Source organism: Podarcis bocagei (assembly GCF_964188305.1).
Source record: "Podarcis bocagei genome assembly, chromosome: 16".
NCBI lineage: Eukaryota > Metazoa > Chordata > Lepidosauria > Squamata > Lacertidae > Podarcis > Podarcis bocagei.
The window spans coordinates 1,059,041-1,074,753 of record NC_138142.1 but is presented as its reverse complement, the minus strand read 5'-3'; the positions used below and the strand labels follow the sequence as shown (position 1 = coordinate 1,074,753).

Here is a 15,713-nt window from a genome sequence, read left to right as displayed (position 1 = left end):
CTGCAACTACAGCTCTCCCCGACAGACAGCCGCCTTAGCCTCTAAGAACGTAAGAAGAGCCTGTTGGATCAGGCCAATGGCCCATCTAGTCCAGCATCCTGGTCACCCATGGGATGCCCCAGAGCAGCACCCAGGGACAAGAGCCCCTCCCCTCCTGTGGTTTTCAGCAATCACGATGCAGAAGCATTTCTGCCTGACTGTGGAGACAGAGCAGAGCCCTCCTGGCTAGCAGTCCCTGATCACCGTCTCCATTCAGCAGTATAATTCTCTTTTAAAGCCATCCAAGCTGGAAGCCATCCCTGCCTCCTGGGGGAGCGAGTTCCAGAGCATCACTATGTGCCTCCCCCTTCAACACACACATACCTTCACTTGCCACCACCTCCCACCCCAAGTGCTCTCGTGCAGGCATGGAGTACAGCTGGCCTTCCAGATGTGGTTGGACTCCAACTCCTCCGGCTTGTGCCTGCCGGCCATGTTGGTTCAGGCTGCAGGGAGTTGTCGTCCAATCCCATCTGGAGAGCACAGATGTCCATTCCTCCTCTTTCCTGGTAGGGAAAGTGCCTCTGCCCTCTGGTCCTGCTGGTTGCCCTCTTCCACCCAGCCCAATAGCATCCTTGTTGAGCTAGGATCACTGGAACTGCCCACAAGACAGCTTTGGGGTGGTGGGCTGTTGTTGTTTCAGCCAGATTTTGTGGGGGCCCAGGCTTCACCCCTGCAGGGCCTTCCTTACTTCCAGACCAATTGAGCCTTGTCCCCTTTATAACTGGACAGGCGAACCAGCAGTTGCCCCGGTGCCTGGCAAGTGTTGCAGTGAAAATTGCTGATGCCCAATGAGGCCAACTCTCTCTGCTCTTGCCCGGGACATTACAATCAATGCCTGGATTAATTGCCTTAATCTATCGTGATCAGCAGGACTGCAAAGGGACTCCCTGCTGCATTTCCATCATCATCAGAACCGCAAGTGGGGAGGGAATCACCTTCGAAGCGGATGTTGAACGTAGGGATGGCGCTGGGGTCCTCCGAGGCAAAGTCGATGCGTAAGGTGGTGCCCTCGCTGATCACCCCCTCAAAGGGGACGCTGTCGCTCTGGTGGGAGTTGTAGAGCACGGCCGACTGGTTGCTGTCTCCGTTGTAGACCAGTATGCTGCGGGTGTGGGGGATGGGACGGGACAGGCACAGGGTCACGAAGGCCAGACGGAAGGTCCAAGGGCTCCCTCCCAGAATCCTCTCCTGCCACCTTTCCCAGCTTGCCTAAGGCAATTGCTTGCTTTCTGGGAATTGTCCCTCTTTTGCCTTTGGGAAGAAGGAGTCTCCTAGGTGCAACTCTAAGAATATTTCCTAGACTCGCCTTTAAAAATCTCCCCTCCCCCCAGTGCCATGTGTCCTCAATAATAACATTATGATGAAAGGAAAGATCAAAGTGCTGGGACAGCAGACATGAAAGCAATGAGATCCAGCAGAGCTATAGCATCCCTGCACAGACACATCAAAGAGGAGGCAGGGATGTCTTCAACCAGTACACATTACCTGTTTGGTTTCCCTGGCCCTGCACCCCCCACCCCTCCTATTAATGAAGCAATCATCTGAGCATGTGCAACAGCTGTCTCAAATGGAAACACCTCGTTGAACTGTGAAATTTTCCATTTGGATGGGAGCTGATTTGAAGGGAAACCCATCAAACAGCTGCATTTTTCAAGAAACTACAGGATAGATATGGATTGTGGTTAACCTTGTGTGTATATATCTCCAAAAGCCAGTGGAGGGAGTCTGGGGGTTGCAGAGTAAGCAGCAATGTGTACTCTTGTCATGTGTGGGGAAGCGTCATAGCTCAGTGGCAGAGTGTCTGCCTTGCAAGCAGAGGGTCCCCAGGTCAATCCCTGGCCATCTCCAGGAGCGGTTGTGCGAGAGCCCTTCCCGAAACCCTGGGGTGCTGCCGCCTGCCACTGTTGACAATTTTGGGCTTGTGGGCCTGATAGACGGGCTTGGTATACAGCAGCCTCCTTTGTTCAGTCCAATGCTCTCTCTGTTTCTCTAGTTCACATTTGGTTCAGCTCCCACCTCCACACCTCCATTTTTTAAAAAACAACAACTAAGAGCAGGGGATTACCATTAACAACTCTCTGTGAGCCCTTTTGCGACTCTCTCCATCCCATAATTTTCATCTTGGTGAATTGTCCCACCCTGCTCATTCCTCTTGCTCTTGCTCCTGCTCCTGCATGAAGCCATTATTTTAGAAGGATTATACAAGCTGAAACTCTCTCCCCACCTATGTGTTTACTGCAGTCATAAACAGATGTTTTACTCTTGGATTTCACTACAGCTCATAAAGTTGCTTTATTGCCCATTACCAGACTGCATTTTCTAATGCTCCTTTAAACACAAGCGTCAGTTCCTTAAACAGCCTTGTGTGTTGCAGGAGGCCTTCTGTCAACTGGTGCTCCTCCTTGAGGCTTGGGGGTTCCAGCAGGATTGTTCTGGGGTTGGGAGGAGAACTGGGCTCTGGACATGCGGCTTCCAGGCTACCAGGACTGGCAGTCATGTAAGGAAGAGAGTGAACGGCCTTCCCTTCCCTTCTGTCACAGGGGCAATTTTGAAGACCATGTTTGTTTGTCAGACATTTTCACCAATACAATCCAACCTACTTTTCTGTTCTCATCCCAGACCTGTGGCGTAATCGTTCAGTGTGTCTGGCTGTTAACCAGAAGGTTGGTGGTTCAATTGCTGATTCTTTGATTTCTTTTCTTTGCTATGTTTGCACCTTTTTGTTGTCAATAAATAAACAGTTAAGATAAAAAAATTCCTTCCAGTAGCACCTTAAAGACCAACTAAGTTAGTTCTTGGTATGAGCTTTCGTGTGCATGCACACTTCTTCAGATACACCCCCCCTCAAAGGGCTACCTATCTGTAACTTAAACAGTTAAGGTAATTTCCCTGAATAACTCATCCATCAGAATTATTGGGAGGGGGCAGAATTTTGCAGACAGATCTGGAGTGGGGCCCAGTGGATTTGCACATCTTATGTGTTTCCCCTCCTTCCCCAGCAGATGCCAGCTGGGCCACAACTCAGAGATCTCTGCACTCACTGAGCTGGAGCAGCAGCTGTAAGGAGACCTCACCTTTGCTTGTCTCCCAGCAGGAGCCTCTCAAAATGCAGGTGGAGCTTCTGGTCCCCCTGGGTGCTGATGGTCCAGGTGCACAGCATGCTCTCAGTGTGATTCCTCCAATGAGTCGGGGCCAGGATGCGTCCGATGATGGCGTTGTGCACTGTTCCTCCACAGGGTGCTAGAGATGCGGGGGGGGGGGGGAGAGAGAGACGTGTGTGTGTGTGTGTGTGTGATCATCAGACAGTGACATCTTGCACCAGGCACCCACATCCTTGCACTCCCAGCTCTGTATACCTGAGCAGATGGGCTCTGGGCTGCTCCAGTGCGGCTTGGAAGCATTAATGCAGGTCAGAACTTCTGGACCTTCCAGCTCATAGCCCAGGTGACAGTGGAAGTGTGCTGTGCCACCAGGATGCAGGCCCATGACGGTGACTTCCCCAGAATCTGGTCTCCGTGGGAAGCTGCAGCTCAGCATAAATACTGCAATGGAAGTGAACAGATGGAATTACAATCAGGCCCTGGAGGAGCACCTACCATGTCCCTAAGGGATGTAGCATATCTAGGCTGCTGGGTTTTGCAAGACCGTGGTTGTTGAGATCCTGTCTCATGAATATCATCTGGCCAATGGCAAGAGAGAACATAAGAACATAAGCAGAGCCTTCTGGATCAGACCAGCACCCCAACTGGAAGGAATCCAAATGTTCTGTATCCTCCAGGCATGCTTGGAGTTGTTCAGCAACCACCCACTCAATTACCTTGCCCAAGAATGGAAGATTTGAGACTGGGCAATAATTGGCCATATTGGCCAGGTCCAAAGATGGTTTTTCTAATAAGCGCTTTAATAATCGCCTCTTTCAGCAGGTCTGCGAAGGCTCCCTCACAGAGAGAAGCATTCACCATCCTATGGAGCCCATTGTCCAGCCCTTCCTAGATCACTTTTATGAGCAAGTTGCATATGATCAGTTTCAACTCCCAGGCCCACAAATATTAGTGCTTGGCCTCCACATGTCTCTCTCCTGTTTCTAAAAGCCAGAAGCTGCTCTCTGCTTCTTGAGCCAGGGAGGGAAAAAAGAAAGGCAGGTGGATGGAGCTCTGCTCTAAGGGGCCAGAAGCAGCAATAAATTCACTCCTTAAAGAGATTTTTGGAGCTGCTGCTATTCAGTGGACAAGATCAAATTAGAGGAACTAGTGGTCTGACTGGTGTAAGCTATCTTCTTAGGTTTCTCCATAAAGAACTTCTGGGATTCCTTGCTTATCAGGTGTTAGGCATTAAAATCCTAATTAAAAGCCCCCCTTTTTCTGAATGCCCCAAATATTTCTGGGGGAATTTGGGGGAAACTGGGGGTTGATATGGGTTATTGGGGAGGGTATTAATGTGGGAGAATAAATCAATTAAAGATTACTTCAATCTGAGATGCTTTGGGGGCTGCTGAAGAAGAGTTGAACTGATTCAGAGAAGGATCTGTTGGTTTCCAGCAAGCTAGCTCTCCGATGGTGAAGACCACGCTTTTCAGAAAGCCATTAGATTAGTTATGCTGCTCATCATATTATGGGTTACATAATAGTAACTGCAGGTGCCCAGGACTCTGAGCTTTCATTCTTTCCCTCCACTACCTGTTTTTAAAATATGTCTCTACAGTGGCGGGCACACCGGGGGGGGGGGAGGGAGCCCACTGCTGCTCACTGACTCTCCTCCAATCTGCTCCCAGGTCCAACCTGACCTGGGAACAGAGCTGCAGCTGGGCGCGAGGAAGCTGCCTAGTCCTTGCATGACTCTCCACTCTGCCTCTGGGTCAGGTCTGATCCGGGAGTGGAGCTGCAGCCAGGAATAAGGGAGCTGCTAATGCAGCTCTCTCTCTCTCATGCAGTGCAGCCAAGGAGAGGGGTAGCAGCTCTGCTGCCAACTCTCCTCCACTCCGCCTTGTGGGATGTGAAACACAAGAGCAGTCAAGTACAACATTCCTAGAGTGAACATGTTTACACATGGGGAGGAATGTTTGTCCAGCCAGCAGGTAAACTTCCTGTTTCCTTCTGGGCTGGGACAGACTTCCTCTGCATGTGACTAAGAGGTGGGTGTGGCCTCACCTGTGCAGGTAACGACAAAAGCACAGGGCAGGGCAGCCATCTCTCTCTTTTTTTGACTACATGCATCGAAGAAGCAACATCTGCTTTGCCAAAGATGCCCAAAGGGACTGTCTTCTTATGAGGTAGTTTCTAGGTATATGTTACTTTTCTAAGCTAAGTCTGCCTTCTGGGATCCTATTGTGAACAGAATGTTGTGTGAGTAAACCTTTTTATACTTTTATAGAAGACTGTGTTGTGTCTTAGCTTTTATGAGGGAATAAGGGGAAAATCCCAGAACAGTTATTATAGAGGCTTTAGCGAGCCTGACGAAACGCATCCGCTGCAAGTTTAAAAAGGGGAATGTTACTCTGCTGAAATTGTGGAACTTGTTAACACAAGTTGGAAAAAGATATAATCAAACAATATACCCTCTCCTGCATCCCTGAACATTCCCACACAACCCCCGGGACAGACCTGACCTGGGAGCAGTGCTGGTGCTGGGTGCACACTGGAGGTGGGCTCTGATAGGAGCTTGTTGTGGTGTGCCTTGTCGCACCCCCTCCCAAAAATGGGCCTGGGGCAACAGACACACCCAGCCCTCCACACTATGCCAGTGTTTCTCTAGCCACCATAGAAAAAAAGTTATGAAACAAAATGTGCAGGCAACTTTCTGTGAAATGAGCCAGCCAGACTGCTATAACCTGGCAGTGTTTTCCATGAAGTCATCAGGCTGTATGAATCCCTGGGGTCCCAAAAAGTTTCTGTTTAGTGCACCTTCCCTGTTTTTGCTGTTTTTCTTGCTTGTAATAAAATTATTGTTATTATAATAATTATCTGTCTATATCAGAAAGAAGTCTCTTTGTGTTTAACGGGGCTTACTCCCAGGTAAGTAGGCACAGGGTGTTGTTGTTGTTTATTTGTTTAGTCGTGTCCGACTGTTCGTGACCCCATGGACCAGAGCACGCCAGGCACGCCTGTCTTCCACGGCCTCCCGCAGTTTGGTCAGACTCATGTTTGTAGCTTCGAGAACACTGTCCAACCATCTCGTCCTCTGTCGTCCCCTTCTCCTTGTGCCCTCAATCTTTCCCAACATCAGGGTCTTTTCCAGGGAGTCTTCTCTTCTCATGAGGTGTCCAAAGTATTGGAGCCTCAGCTTCACGATCTGTCCTTCCAGTGAGCACTCAGGGCTGATTTCCTTAAGAATGGATGCGTTTGATCTTCTTGCAGTCCATGGGACTCTCAAGAGTCTCCTCCAGTACCATAATTCAAAAGCATCAATTCTTCGGCGATCAGCCTTCTTTATGGTCCAACTCTCACTTCCACACATCACTACCGGGAAAACCATGGCTTTAACTATACGGACCTTTGTTGGCAAGGTGATGTCTCTACTTTTTAAGATGTTGTCTAGGCTTGCCATCGCCTTTCTCCCAAGGAGCAGGCGTCTTTTAATTTCGTGACTGCTGTCACCATCTACAGTGATCATGGAGCCCAAGAAAGTAAATGGCTACTTCTTGAAAATACAGACATTTTGGATTTAGAAGGTTTTAACAACGTATTTAGATGGCATGCATATCTGTGGTATGATAAGGTCAAAGCACATAAAGCATTTAAAAATCATATTGTCAGGAAAGCATTGTTTAATGTTTGGATAAGATACAAGGACTTATTGGAAAATAAAACCCCAAGGTGGTTGTCACCGATGGCAGTGAAAGCTCAGAAAAAGCTCAATATGGAGGTCAAATGGCCGAAATATTGGGAAATTTTAGAACAAGATGGAGATAGACTGAAATTGCAGAGTTTTGAGAAAGTAAAAAACAAAGTGTGAGACTGGCTTCATTATCATCAGATAATGGAGGCATACAATTTGGACAAGAAAATTGGCTTTCAGGTGGAAAAATCAAAATTGGAAACAGAACTGTTAGAATCCAAAACTAAGAATTTGTCAAGAATGTATAACTTGCTGTTGAAATGGAATACTCAGGATGAAACGGTGAAATCTGCTATGATTAAATGGGCACAAGATGTTGGACATAACATAATGATGGCTGACTGGGAACAGTTATGGACCACAGGTATGACGTTTACGGCATGCAATGCCTTAAGAGCGAATATTATGAAAATGGTATACAGGTGGTACATGACTCCAGTCAAGCTTGCAAAAATCTATCACTTGCCCGATAATAAATGTTGGAAATGTAAAGAAACTGAAGGTACATTCTTTCACCTTTGGTGGATGTGCCCAAGGATTAAGGCTTTCTGGGAGATGATATATAATGAAATGAAAAAGGTATTTAAATATACCTTCTTGAAGAAACCAGAGGCCTTTCTCCTGGGCATAGTTGGCCAATTGGTGCCAAAGAAGGACAAAACTTTTTTTATGTATGCCACAACAGCAGCACGAATACTTATTGCAAAGTACTGGAAGACACAAGAGCTACCCACTCTGGAAGAATAGCAGATGAAGGTGATGGACTATATGGAACAGGTAGAAATGACTGGCAGAATCCGAGACCAGGGAGGTGGAAGAAGATTGGAAGAAATTTAAAGACTGTCTACAGAAATATTGTAAAATTGATGAATGTTAGAATGATGTTGGATAGAAATTAAGTGGTTTTCAGCTGTAATATTATAAGGGAATATGAAAAATGGATTATTTAGGTAAAAACTTAATGTCATAATATTTTAAAATTCAAGACTAGGATAAACAAAGAGGGTAGGGATTTGCTGAACCAACAAACCAAATTGGAATACAAAAAAGGGAGGCGTGAGGAGGTCCGGGAAATAAGCTAATGAAAAATAAGTAATAGAAAGATGGAGTTGATTTTAACCATTTTTTTTATTTTGTATTTTTTTCTTTTTTCATTTTTATTCTGTAATACTTTGAAAATCTTAATAAATATCTTATAATAAAAAAGAAATAAAGTAAAATCTCTCACTGCCTCTATTTCTTCCCCTTCTATTTGCCAGGAGGTGATGGGACCAGTGGCCATGATCTTCGTTTTTTTGATGTTGAGCTTCAAACCATATTTTGCGCTCTCCTCTTTCACCCTCATTAAAAGGTTCTTTAATTCCTCCTCACTTTCTGCCATCAGGGTTGTGTCATCTGCATATTTGAGGTTGTTGATATTTTTCCAGCAATCTTAATTCCGGCTTGGGATTCATCCAGCCCAGCCTTTCGCATGATGAATTCTGCATATAAGTTAAATAAGCAGGGAGACAATATCCAGCCTTGCCGTACTCATTTCCCAATTTTGAACCAATCAGTTGTTCCATACCCAGTTCTAACTGTAGCTTCTTGTCCCACGTAGAGATTTCTCAGGAGACAGATGAGGTGATCAGGCACTCCCATTTCTTTAAGAACTTGCCATAGTTTGCTGTGGTCGACACAGTCAAAGGCTTTTGCATAGTCAATGAAGCAGAAGTAGATGTCTTTCTGGAACTCTCTAGCTTTCTCCATAATCCAGCGCATGTTTGCAATTTGGTCCCTGGTTCCTCTGCCCCTTCGAAATCCAGCTTGCACTTCTGGGAGTTCTCGGTCCACATACTGCTTAAGCCTGCCTTGTAGAATTTTAAGCATAACTTTGCTAGCGTGTGAAATGAGTGCAATTGTGCGGTAGTTGGAGCATTCTTTGGCACTGCCCTTCTTTGGGATTGGGGTGTAGACTGATCTTCTCCAATCCTCTGGCCGCTGCTGAGTTTTCCAAACTTGCTGGCATACTGAGTGTAGCACCTTAACAGCATCATCGTTTAAAATTTTAAATAGTTCAGCTGGAATATCATCACTTCCACTGGCCTTGCTATTAGCATTGCTTTCTAAGGCCCATTTGACTTCACTCTCCATGATGTCTGGCTCAAGGTCAGCAGCCACACTACCTGGGATATAAGAGACATCCATATCTTTCTGGTATAACTCCTCCTTGCCACCTCTTCTTGATGTCTTCTGCTTCTGTTAGGTCCTTTCCACTTTTGTTTTTTATTATCGTAATCTTTGTACAAAATGTTCCTTTCATATCTCTTTACAGCATTGGACTTTCCTTTCGCTTCCAGGCATATCCGCAACTGAGCGTCCTTTCGGCTTTGGGTTAGCCGCTTCATCAGCTCTGAATCTAGAATCATAGAATCATAGAGTTGGAAGAGACCACAAGAGCCATCGAGTCCAACCCCCTGCCAAGCAGGAAACACCATCAGAGCACTCCTGACATATGGTTGTCAAGCCTCTGCTTAAAGACCTCCAAAGTAGGAGACTCCACCACACTCCTTGGCAGCAAATTCCACTGTCGAACAGCTCTTACTGTCAGGAAGTTCTTCCTAATGCGGTTCGGGTGGCATGCATACCTCTGGTATGGGAAGGTGAAGGTCCATAGGGGCTTCCTAAACCATATCTTTAGGGGACCGTTATACCAGGTTTGGGAGAGAAATAAAAACCTCCTTGAAAGAAAGACACCCTGGTGGATCTCACCAATAGAGGTATCAACAATTAAGAAGACTAATATGGAAGGGGAAAATGCCACATACGAAGATTTGGTAAGAAAAACAGAACAAGGGCTCAAAATTAAACCCTATGAAGAGATAAAACATTTATTTACTAGTTGGCTACAATATCATGAGGTGAATGATATGCTGAAGGAGGATAAGAGAAAAACAGGTTTTGATGACAAAAAATCAAGATTTAACATAGAGATAGTAGAAGGAAAGAATAAAACATTATCTAAAATATACGATATGCTGTTGGAATGGTACACAGGGGATGAGGAAGTGAAAGAGGCAACGATTAAATGGGCAATTGACTTTGGCTATAATATAGATTATGAGAGGTGGCGGGAATTGTGGAACAGTAATATTAAGTTTACGGCTTGTACAGTGTTGAGAGAGAATGTCTGGAAGATGATATATAGATGGTATCTCACACCGGCGAAGCTGGCCAAAATGTATAGATTAAAGAATAAGACATGCTGGAAATGTGGCGAAGTGGGGGGAGACCTGTATCATATGTGGTGGTTATGCAGCAAGGTGAAGGCCTTTTGGGAATCAATTTATAATGAGCTTAAAAAAATATTAAAATATACCTTTCCCAAGAGACCTGAGGCCTTTCTGTTGGGTATAATGGGCAAAGAAATAAAAAGCGAGGACAAATTAATATTCCTCTACGCCACCACAGCCGCAAGAATTCTGCTGGCACAAAATTGGAAGTCGGAGGCTATACCTGGCATAAGCGATTGGCAGATTAAAATGGTAAATTACGCCGAGCTGGATAGACTAACAGGCAGGTTACGTGACCAAGATGAACAGAAATTCAAGAAAAATTGGAGTAAATTTTGGAATTATATTGGAACAGATTTATAAGATGATCTGGCGGGGAGAGAAAAACTCTATCAGCGACAATCTTAAGATTAAAAATAAATACGCAACCATGGAATTTATTAGAAACCTACCAAAAGGGTGGAGGGAAGTCAAAGATCTGACAGACTACAAAACAGTTTCTATCTTTATGAATTTTTATGTTTAATTTTTGTGTGTATAAAATGGGAAATGGGAACAACAACTTATGTAATGGTTAATTTGCTTGATATGTAAACTTGTTTGTTTATTTATCTTTTTTGTTTTTTACTAAATACGAATAAAAATTTAATGCAAAAAAAAAAAAAAAGGAAGTTCTTCCTAATGTTTAGGTGGAATCTTCTTTCTTGTAGTTTGGATCCATTGCTCCGTGTCCGCTTCTCTGGAGCAGCAGAAAACAACCTTTCTCCCTCCTCTATGTGACATCCTTTTATATATTTGAACATGGCTATCATATCACCCCTTAACCTCCTCTTCTTCAGGCTAAACATGCCCAGTTCCCTTAGCCGTTCCTCATAAGGCATCGTTTCCAGGCCTTTGACCATTTTGGTTGCCCTCCTCTGGACATGTTCCAGTTTGTCAGTGTCCTTCTTGAACTGTGGTGCCCAGAACTGGACACAGTACTCCAGGTGAGGTCTGACCAGAGCAGAATACAGTGGCACTATTACTTCCCTTGATCTAGATGCTATACTCCTATTGATGCAGCCCAGAATTGCATTGGCTTTTTTAGCTGCCGCGTCACACTGTTGGCTCATGTCAAGTTTGTGGTTAACCAAGACTCCTAGATCCTTTTCACATGTACTGCTCTCAAGCCAGGTGTCACCCATCTACTTGTACTTGTCCTCCACTCTTCCTCAGTAGCATGTTGGACGCCTTCCGACCTGAGGGGCTCATCTTCCAGCATCATAACTTTTATATGCCTGTTGTCTTTGTCCATGGGGTTTTCTTGGCAGGGATACTGGAGTGGCTTGCCGGTTCCTGCTCCAGGTGGATCATGTTTGGTCAAAACTCTCCACTATGACCTGTTCATCTTGGGTGGCCCTGCACGGCATAGCTCATAACTTCTCTGAGTTATTCAAGCCCCTTCGCCACGGCAAGGCAGTGATCCATGAAGGGGAGGCACAGGGTGGTAGCCCACATTTTGCTTTAGGGTTGGCATTGGTGAAAACATGGCTCTTCTTGTGTGTTTGACAACTGCATCTCCACAATCGGGATCAGTAGGAGAGATCTGACCTCCCCTTGTAAGCCAAGGGAGGAAAATCAGCAGATTGTGATTTTATGCAACATCCCCCTCATGGCAGCCATTTCGTGACTGGTGCCCTCAGCATCCTCTCAAAATGTGAAATGTGCTCCAATAGTTCAAAACGGTTGGTGACACCCCCCCCCCCCGCCGCCAAATGCACAGTAGCTGCATAATCCAGGGCTTCCTCCTCACCTTGGCAGCCCCCCTGGGACAGGGAAGATGTTCTGCCCCTAACAAAAAGCCCCTGTACCTTGATAATGCAGCTGGAAAGTCCCAATCACGTCCTCTTGGAAGGTGCGGAAGAAGACTGAGATGGTATTGGTGGGGCTGCGTATGACTTGGCCCTCCACCAGGAGTGTCTGATTGGCCAGGACTATCAGCTGGTCATCATCCATGCCTCGGATAGACAGCACTTCCCCCTCGGAGAGGTTGACGCTTTTCACCTGTTTCCCAGGGAAGGAGAAAGAGCGCCATGAGATGCCCAGGATCGAGGGAAGGTTCATCCCTTGGGTATCTCCCAACCTGCAGAATGCTCCCCCTCACGCACAACAGGCAGTGGCATTGCTCTCATATGGCACCAAGTCAAGATGTCATTGGGCACTGATGTATTTTTTTGTAATTTTGTTCTAATTTTAATTTTCTAATGCACAAAAAGCAGCAACAATAAATAAGAAAGAGAAAGGGAAGAGATCAAAGCAAGACAGGGAAAGGAATGGAATAGACAGACATGAGGAGAGAGGAGGCAGCAGGAGTACAGTATTAAAAAACATTAATGACTTTTAATTCCATACAATTTTCCTTCATAAACATATTCTCTTAGAATGTTTTCCCAAAGGAATCCATGAGGAGACCACAGCTGCCAATCTCATTCCTTTACTATGATGGGTTCACTAAATGGATGCTAAACTTTAGAAAAGTTGTCCTTCATATTTGAATTGTGTAGGGACGCGGGTGGCACTGTGGTCCAAACCACTGAGCCTAGGGCTTGCTGATCGGAAGGTCAGTGGTTCAAATCTCCATGATGGGGTGAGCTCCCGTTGCTCGGTCCCAACTCCTGCCAACCTAGCAGTTCGAAAGCACGTCAAAGTGCAAGTAGATAAATAGGTAGCGCTCTGGCGGGAAGGTAAACAGCGTTTCCGTGCACTGCTTAGTCATGCTGGCCACATGACCCGGAAAAACTGTCTGTGGACAAACGTCGGCTCCCTCGGCCAGTAAAGCGAGATGAGCACCGCAACCCCAGAGTCATTTGCGACTGGACTTAACTGTCAGGGGTCCTTTACCTTTACCTTTTTAAGTAATTTAAAAAATGGTTTTAATTGTTTTGAAGCCTTCCGTGCCATCTCTGTTTATATCTTGATGGGTTTGCTGTCTGTTTTTATTGATTTAGCTGTTTTTACAACATCCACTTTTAAGTAACGGTATCATTGAATAATAGGCTATAAACCTTTCAAACAAATAGCTTAATAACCGGGGATGGATGAATTTGTTCCTCTCAGTTTCTCCACCTGACAATTCATAGGTATTTGTGTGTGCATTTCCTTTAGTATACACATTTGTATACACAAGGTATACACAAAGCAATTTTCTTTAATATGAGGTTTCACTAAGGCACATGTTTTTACCCCCAGTTCCTCCTCCCCATGTGTGCTGGTATCATCATTGTTCATTGTTTTCATTGAATTAATTAAACTAAATAATTTTAATTGGATTTTGAACAAATGTTCAATTGTTTTGAATGTTATTTTGTTCTGACCTTTCTTAGTGGCTCATGCAAACTTTTGTTCTGAATAGTATTTTTATAGGGCAGGGTGGAGGGCCCTGGGATGGGTTCATGGAACCAAGGGGGTGGTGTTCTGAGAAAGTTTGGGAACCACGGTTATGATGCATTCTGTATGAGGCTGCTGTTGAGAACAGTCCAGAAGCTTCAACTGCTACAAAACCCATTTGCCAGAATTTTAGTAGGATTCCCCAAAGTGTCCCATGTGACTTCCATTCTAAGGAGCTACAGGGGCTCCTGGTTCACTTCCAAGCACAGTTCAAAGTGCTGATGATTACATTTTAAAGTGCTAAACAAGTAACAGCCCAGGGCCCAAATACGTGAATTAACACCCTCTTCCTGAATCAATCTGCCTGTTCACTACAATAGTCATGGCTCCTTCTTTGTGTTTCTCCTTGGGGAAAAGCACATCAGCTGCATAGTTCAGTTGTTTAGAGAGTGGTGCTGAGAATGCTGAGGTTGCAGGTTCAATTCCCGTAAAGGGAAGCTCCATATTTCTGCCTTGCAGGGGGTTGGACTAGATGATCCTCAGGGTCCCTTCCAGCTCTCTGATTTTATGTACAAAAGAGCGAGGGGATCTTTTTTGCAGTGACATTCCCAGCTTTGGGATGGATGCCCTCCAAAGGGACATTGGCAAAGGGTCAATTAGACCAGCCCCTTCATCAACACGGTGCCTTTCTATTTGCCTGGGCAGTTGTAATTATGGTATTGTTTTAGCTGATTGAATGTGTCTAATTCCTTTTAATTACATTGTATAGTTGGTTTTTGGAATTTTGAAGTTCATTTGTATACCACCCTGAAAATCTATTTGTGGATGAAGAGCAGTTTATAGGAATTTCTAAAACCTTCTCTATATTTTGGAAAGGGCGTCTTTCCATCTGTCCTCTACAGGCTCAGCTGCCTCGCAAGGATTCCTGAGGTGAGGGTGGCAGTTGTTGCTGATGTTTAGATGCCAACTGCCATTTTGAATCGAGACTGAAACAAGACTTTGCCCCTTTTTGGCAGAGATTTGCCCATCTCTCAAGATACCCTCAACCAACTCAGGATGGGGTTCAGGATGTTTGGATGCCGAGCACCGTTCTGATTTGAAATGGCAAGTTGAAACATGACTTTGGCATGATTTCACCTGCTTTTTGGTGTGATGGGACTAAACTCACAAATTACATTATCCATTAAAAGTCACCCTATTTGTTGTTTTCTAAAAAATCCCAAGCAGTACTGGGGACTCCCCACTAGGAAAGAACCAAGCCAAGCATCATGTTAGGAAGAGATGTTCAACAGAAACCTGAAAAGAGGAAAAGAGGGGGAGAGAACTACCAGGGCTGGGCGTGCATTGGACATCCTTTATGCTGCTTTGTCACCAGCTTGTCACACACTTGTTTGTTTGTGTGTGTGTGTGTGTGTGTGTGTGTGTCTCCTGGTTGCCAGGTGATGAGATGTGACATGAGCAAGGCCAGGAGAAGAGGCTGCCTTGTCAGCCTGCAGCAAATCCAAGGCTTGTGGACAGATCCACAGCGACTGTGAAGTCAGCTCAAAGCCGTCCTTCTGCCAGGAAGCAAGCCAGAAACTGACAGCTTTCCCCAGATAATTTGAGAGGTGATGTCAAAGCAGAGCCATTTGTTAGCAGCTGAGCAGCCCTGCAGAAATGCAGGTTGCTCAATCTGGACCTCTCTTCTTAAGCCTCCTGGAAGCTGCAGGGGATTTTTTTTTTTTAAGGGAAGGGGCAGCGACGGAGCAGTACAGGAAGAAAACAAAACAGTGACAGTTTGGTTTGGAGAAGGCAGAATGTCCTTTGTGACACATTGCCTGGCTCCTCCAGCTCTTGGGAAAAGAAAACGGAGACTTCCTTTTACAACTGGAACACTCCCATTTTCCCACCAACCTCACTATCCAAGACCCCCCTCCCACATTGCCTGTGCTTGAAGCTGCTGAAATGCCTTGCCTGTGCTGACTTCTTCTTCTTCTTCTTCTTTAATATATATTTTATTCAGGATTTTCTTGTTTTACAGAAGTGTAGTGCCTCATATATATTTTTCCCCCCTGTAACATTTTTACAAATCTGTTTCATTTGTTGAGGCATTAGGGGGAGAAGAAAATAAAAAAGAAAAAAGAAAGGGGGGGTGGAGAGAGGGAAGATGGATGGGGTGGGGTCGGGTGGCGGTGTTTCTATTATGCTTAATGTATGTAG

At 45.3% G+C, this 15,713-nt stretch overlaps 1 protein-coding gene across 1 annotated transcript in view; it reads right to left on the bottom strand.

Annotated features, from left to right (window-relative positions):
* Positions 1–15,713, bottom strand: part of SEZ6L (seizure related 6 homolog like) — a 194,009-nt gene that overhangs the window by 64,606 nt on the left and 113,690 nt on the right. The window contains 4 exon segments of the mRNA XM_081174523.1: positions 978–1,144; positions 3,117–3,282; positions 3,399–3,584; positions 11,999–12,191. Of these exon segments, the coding sequence (XP_081030649.1) occupies positions 978–1,144; positions 3,117–3,282; positions 3,399–3,584; positions 11,999–12,191 (712 nt within the window).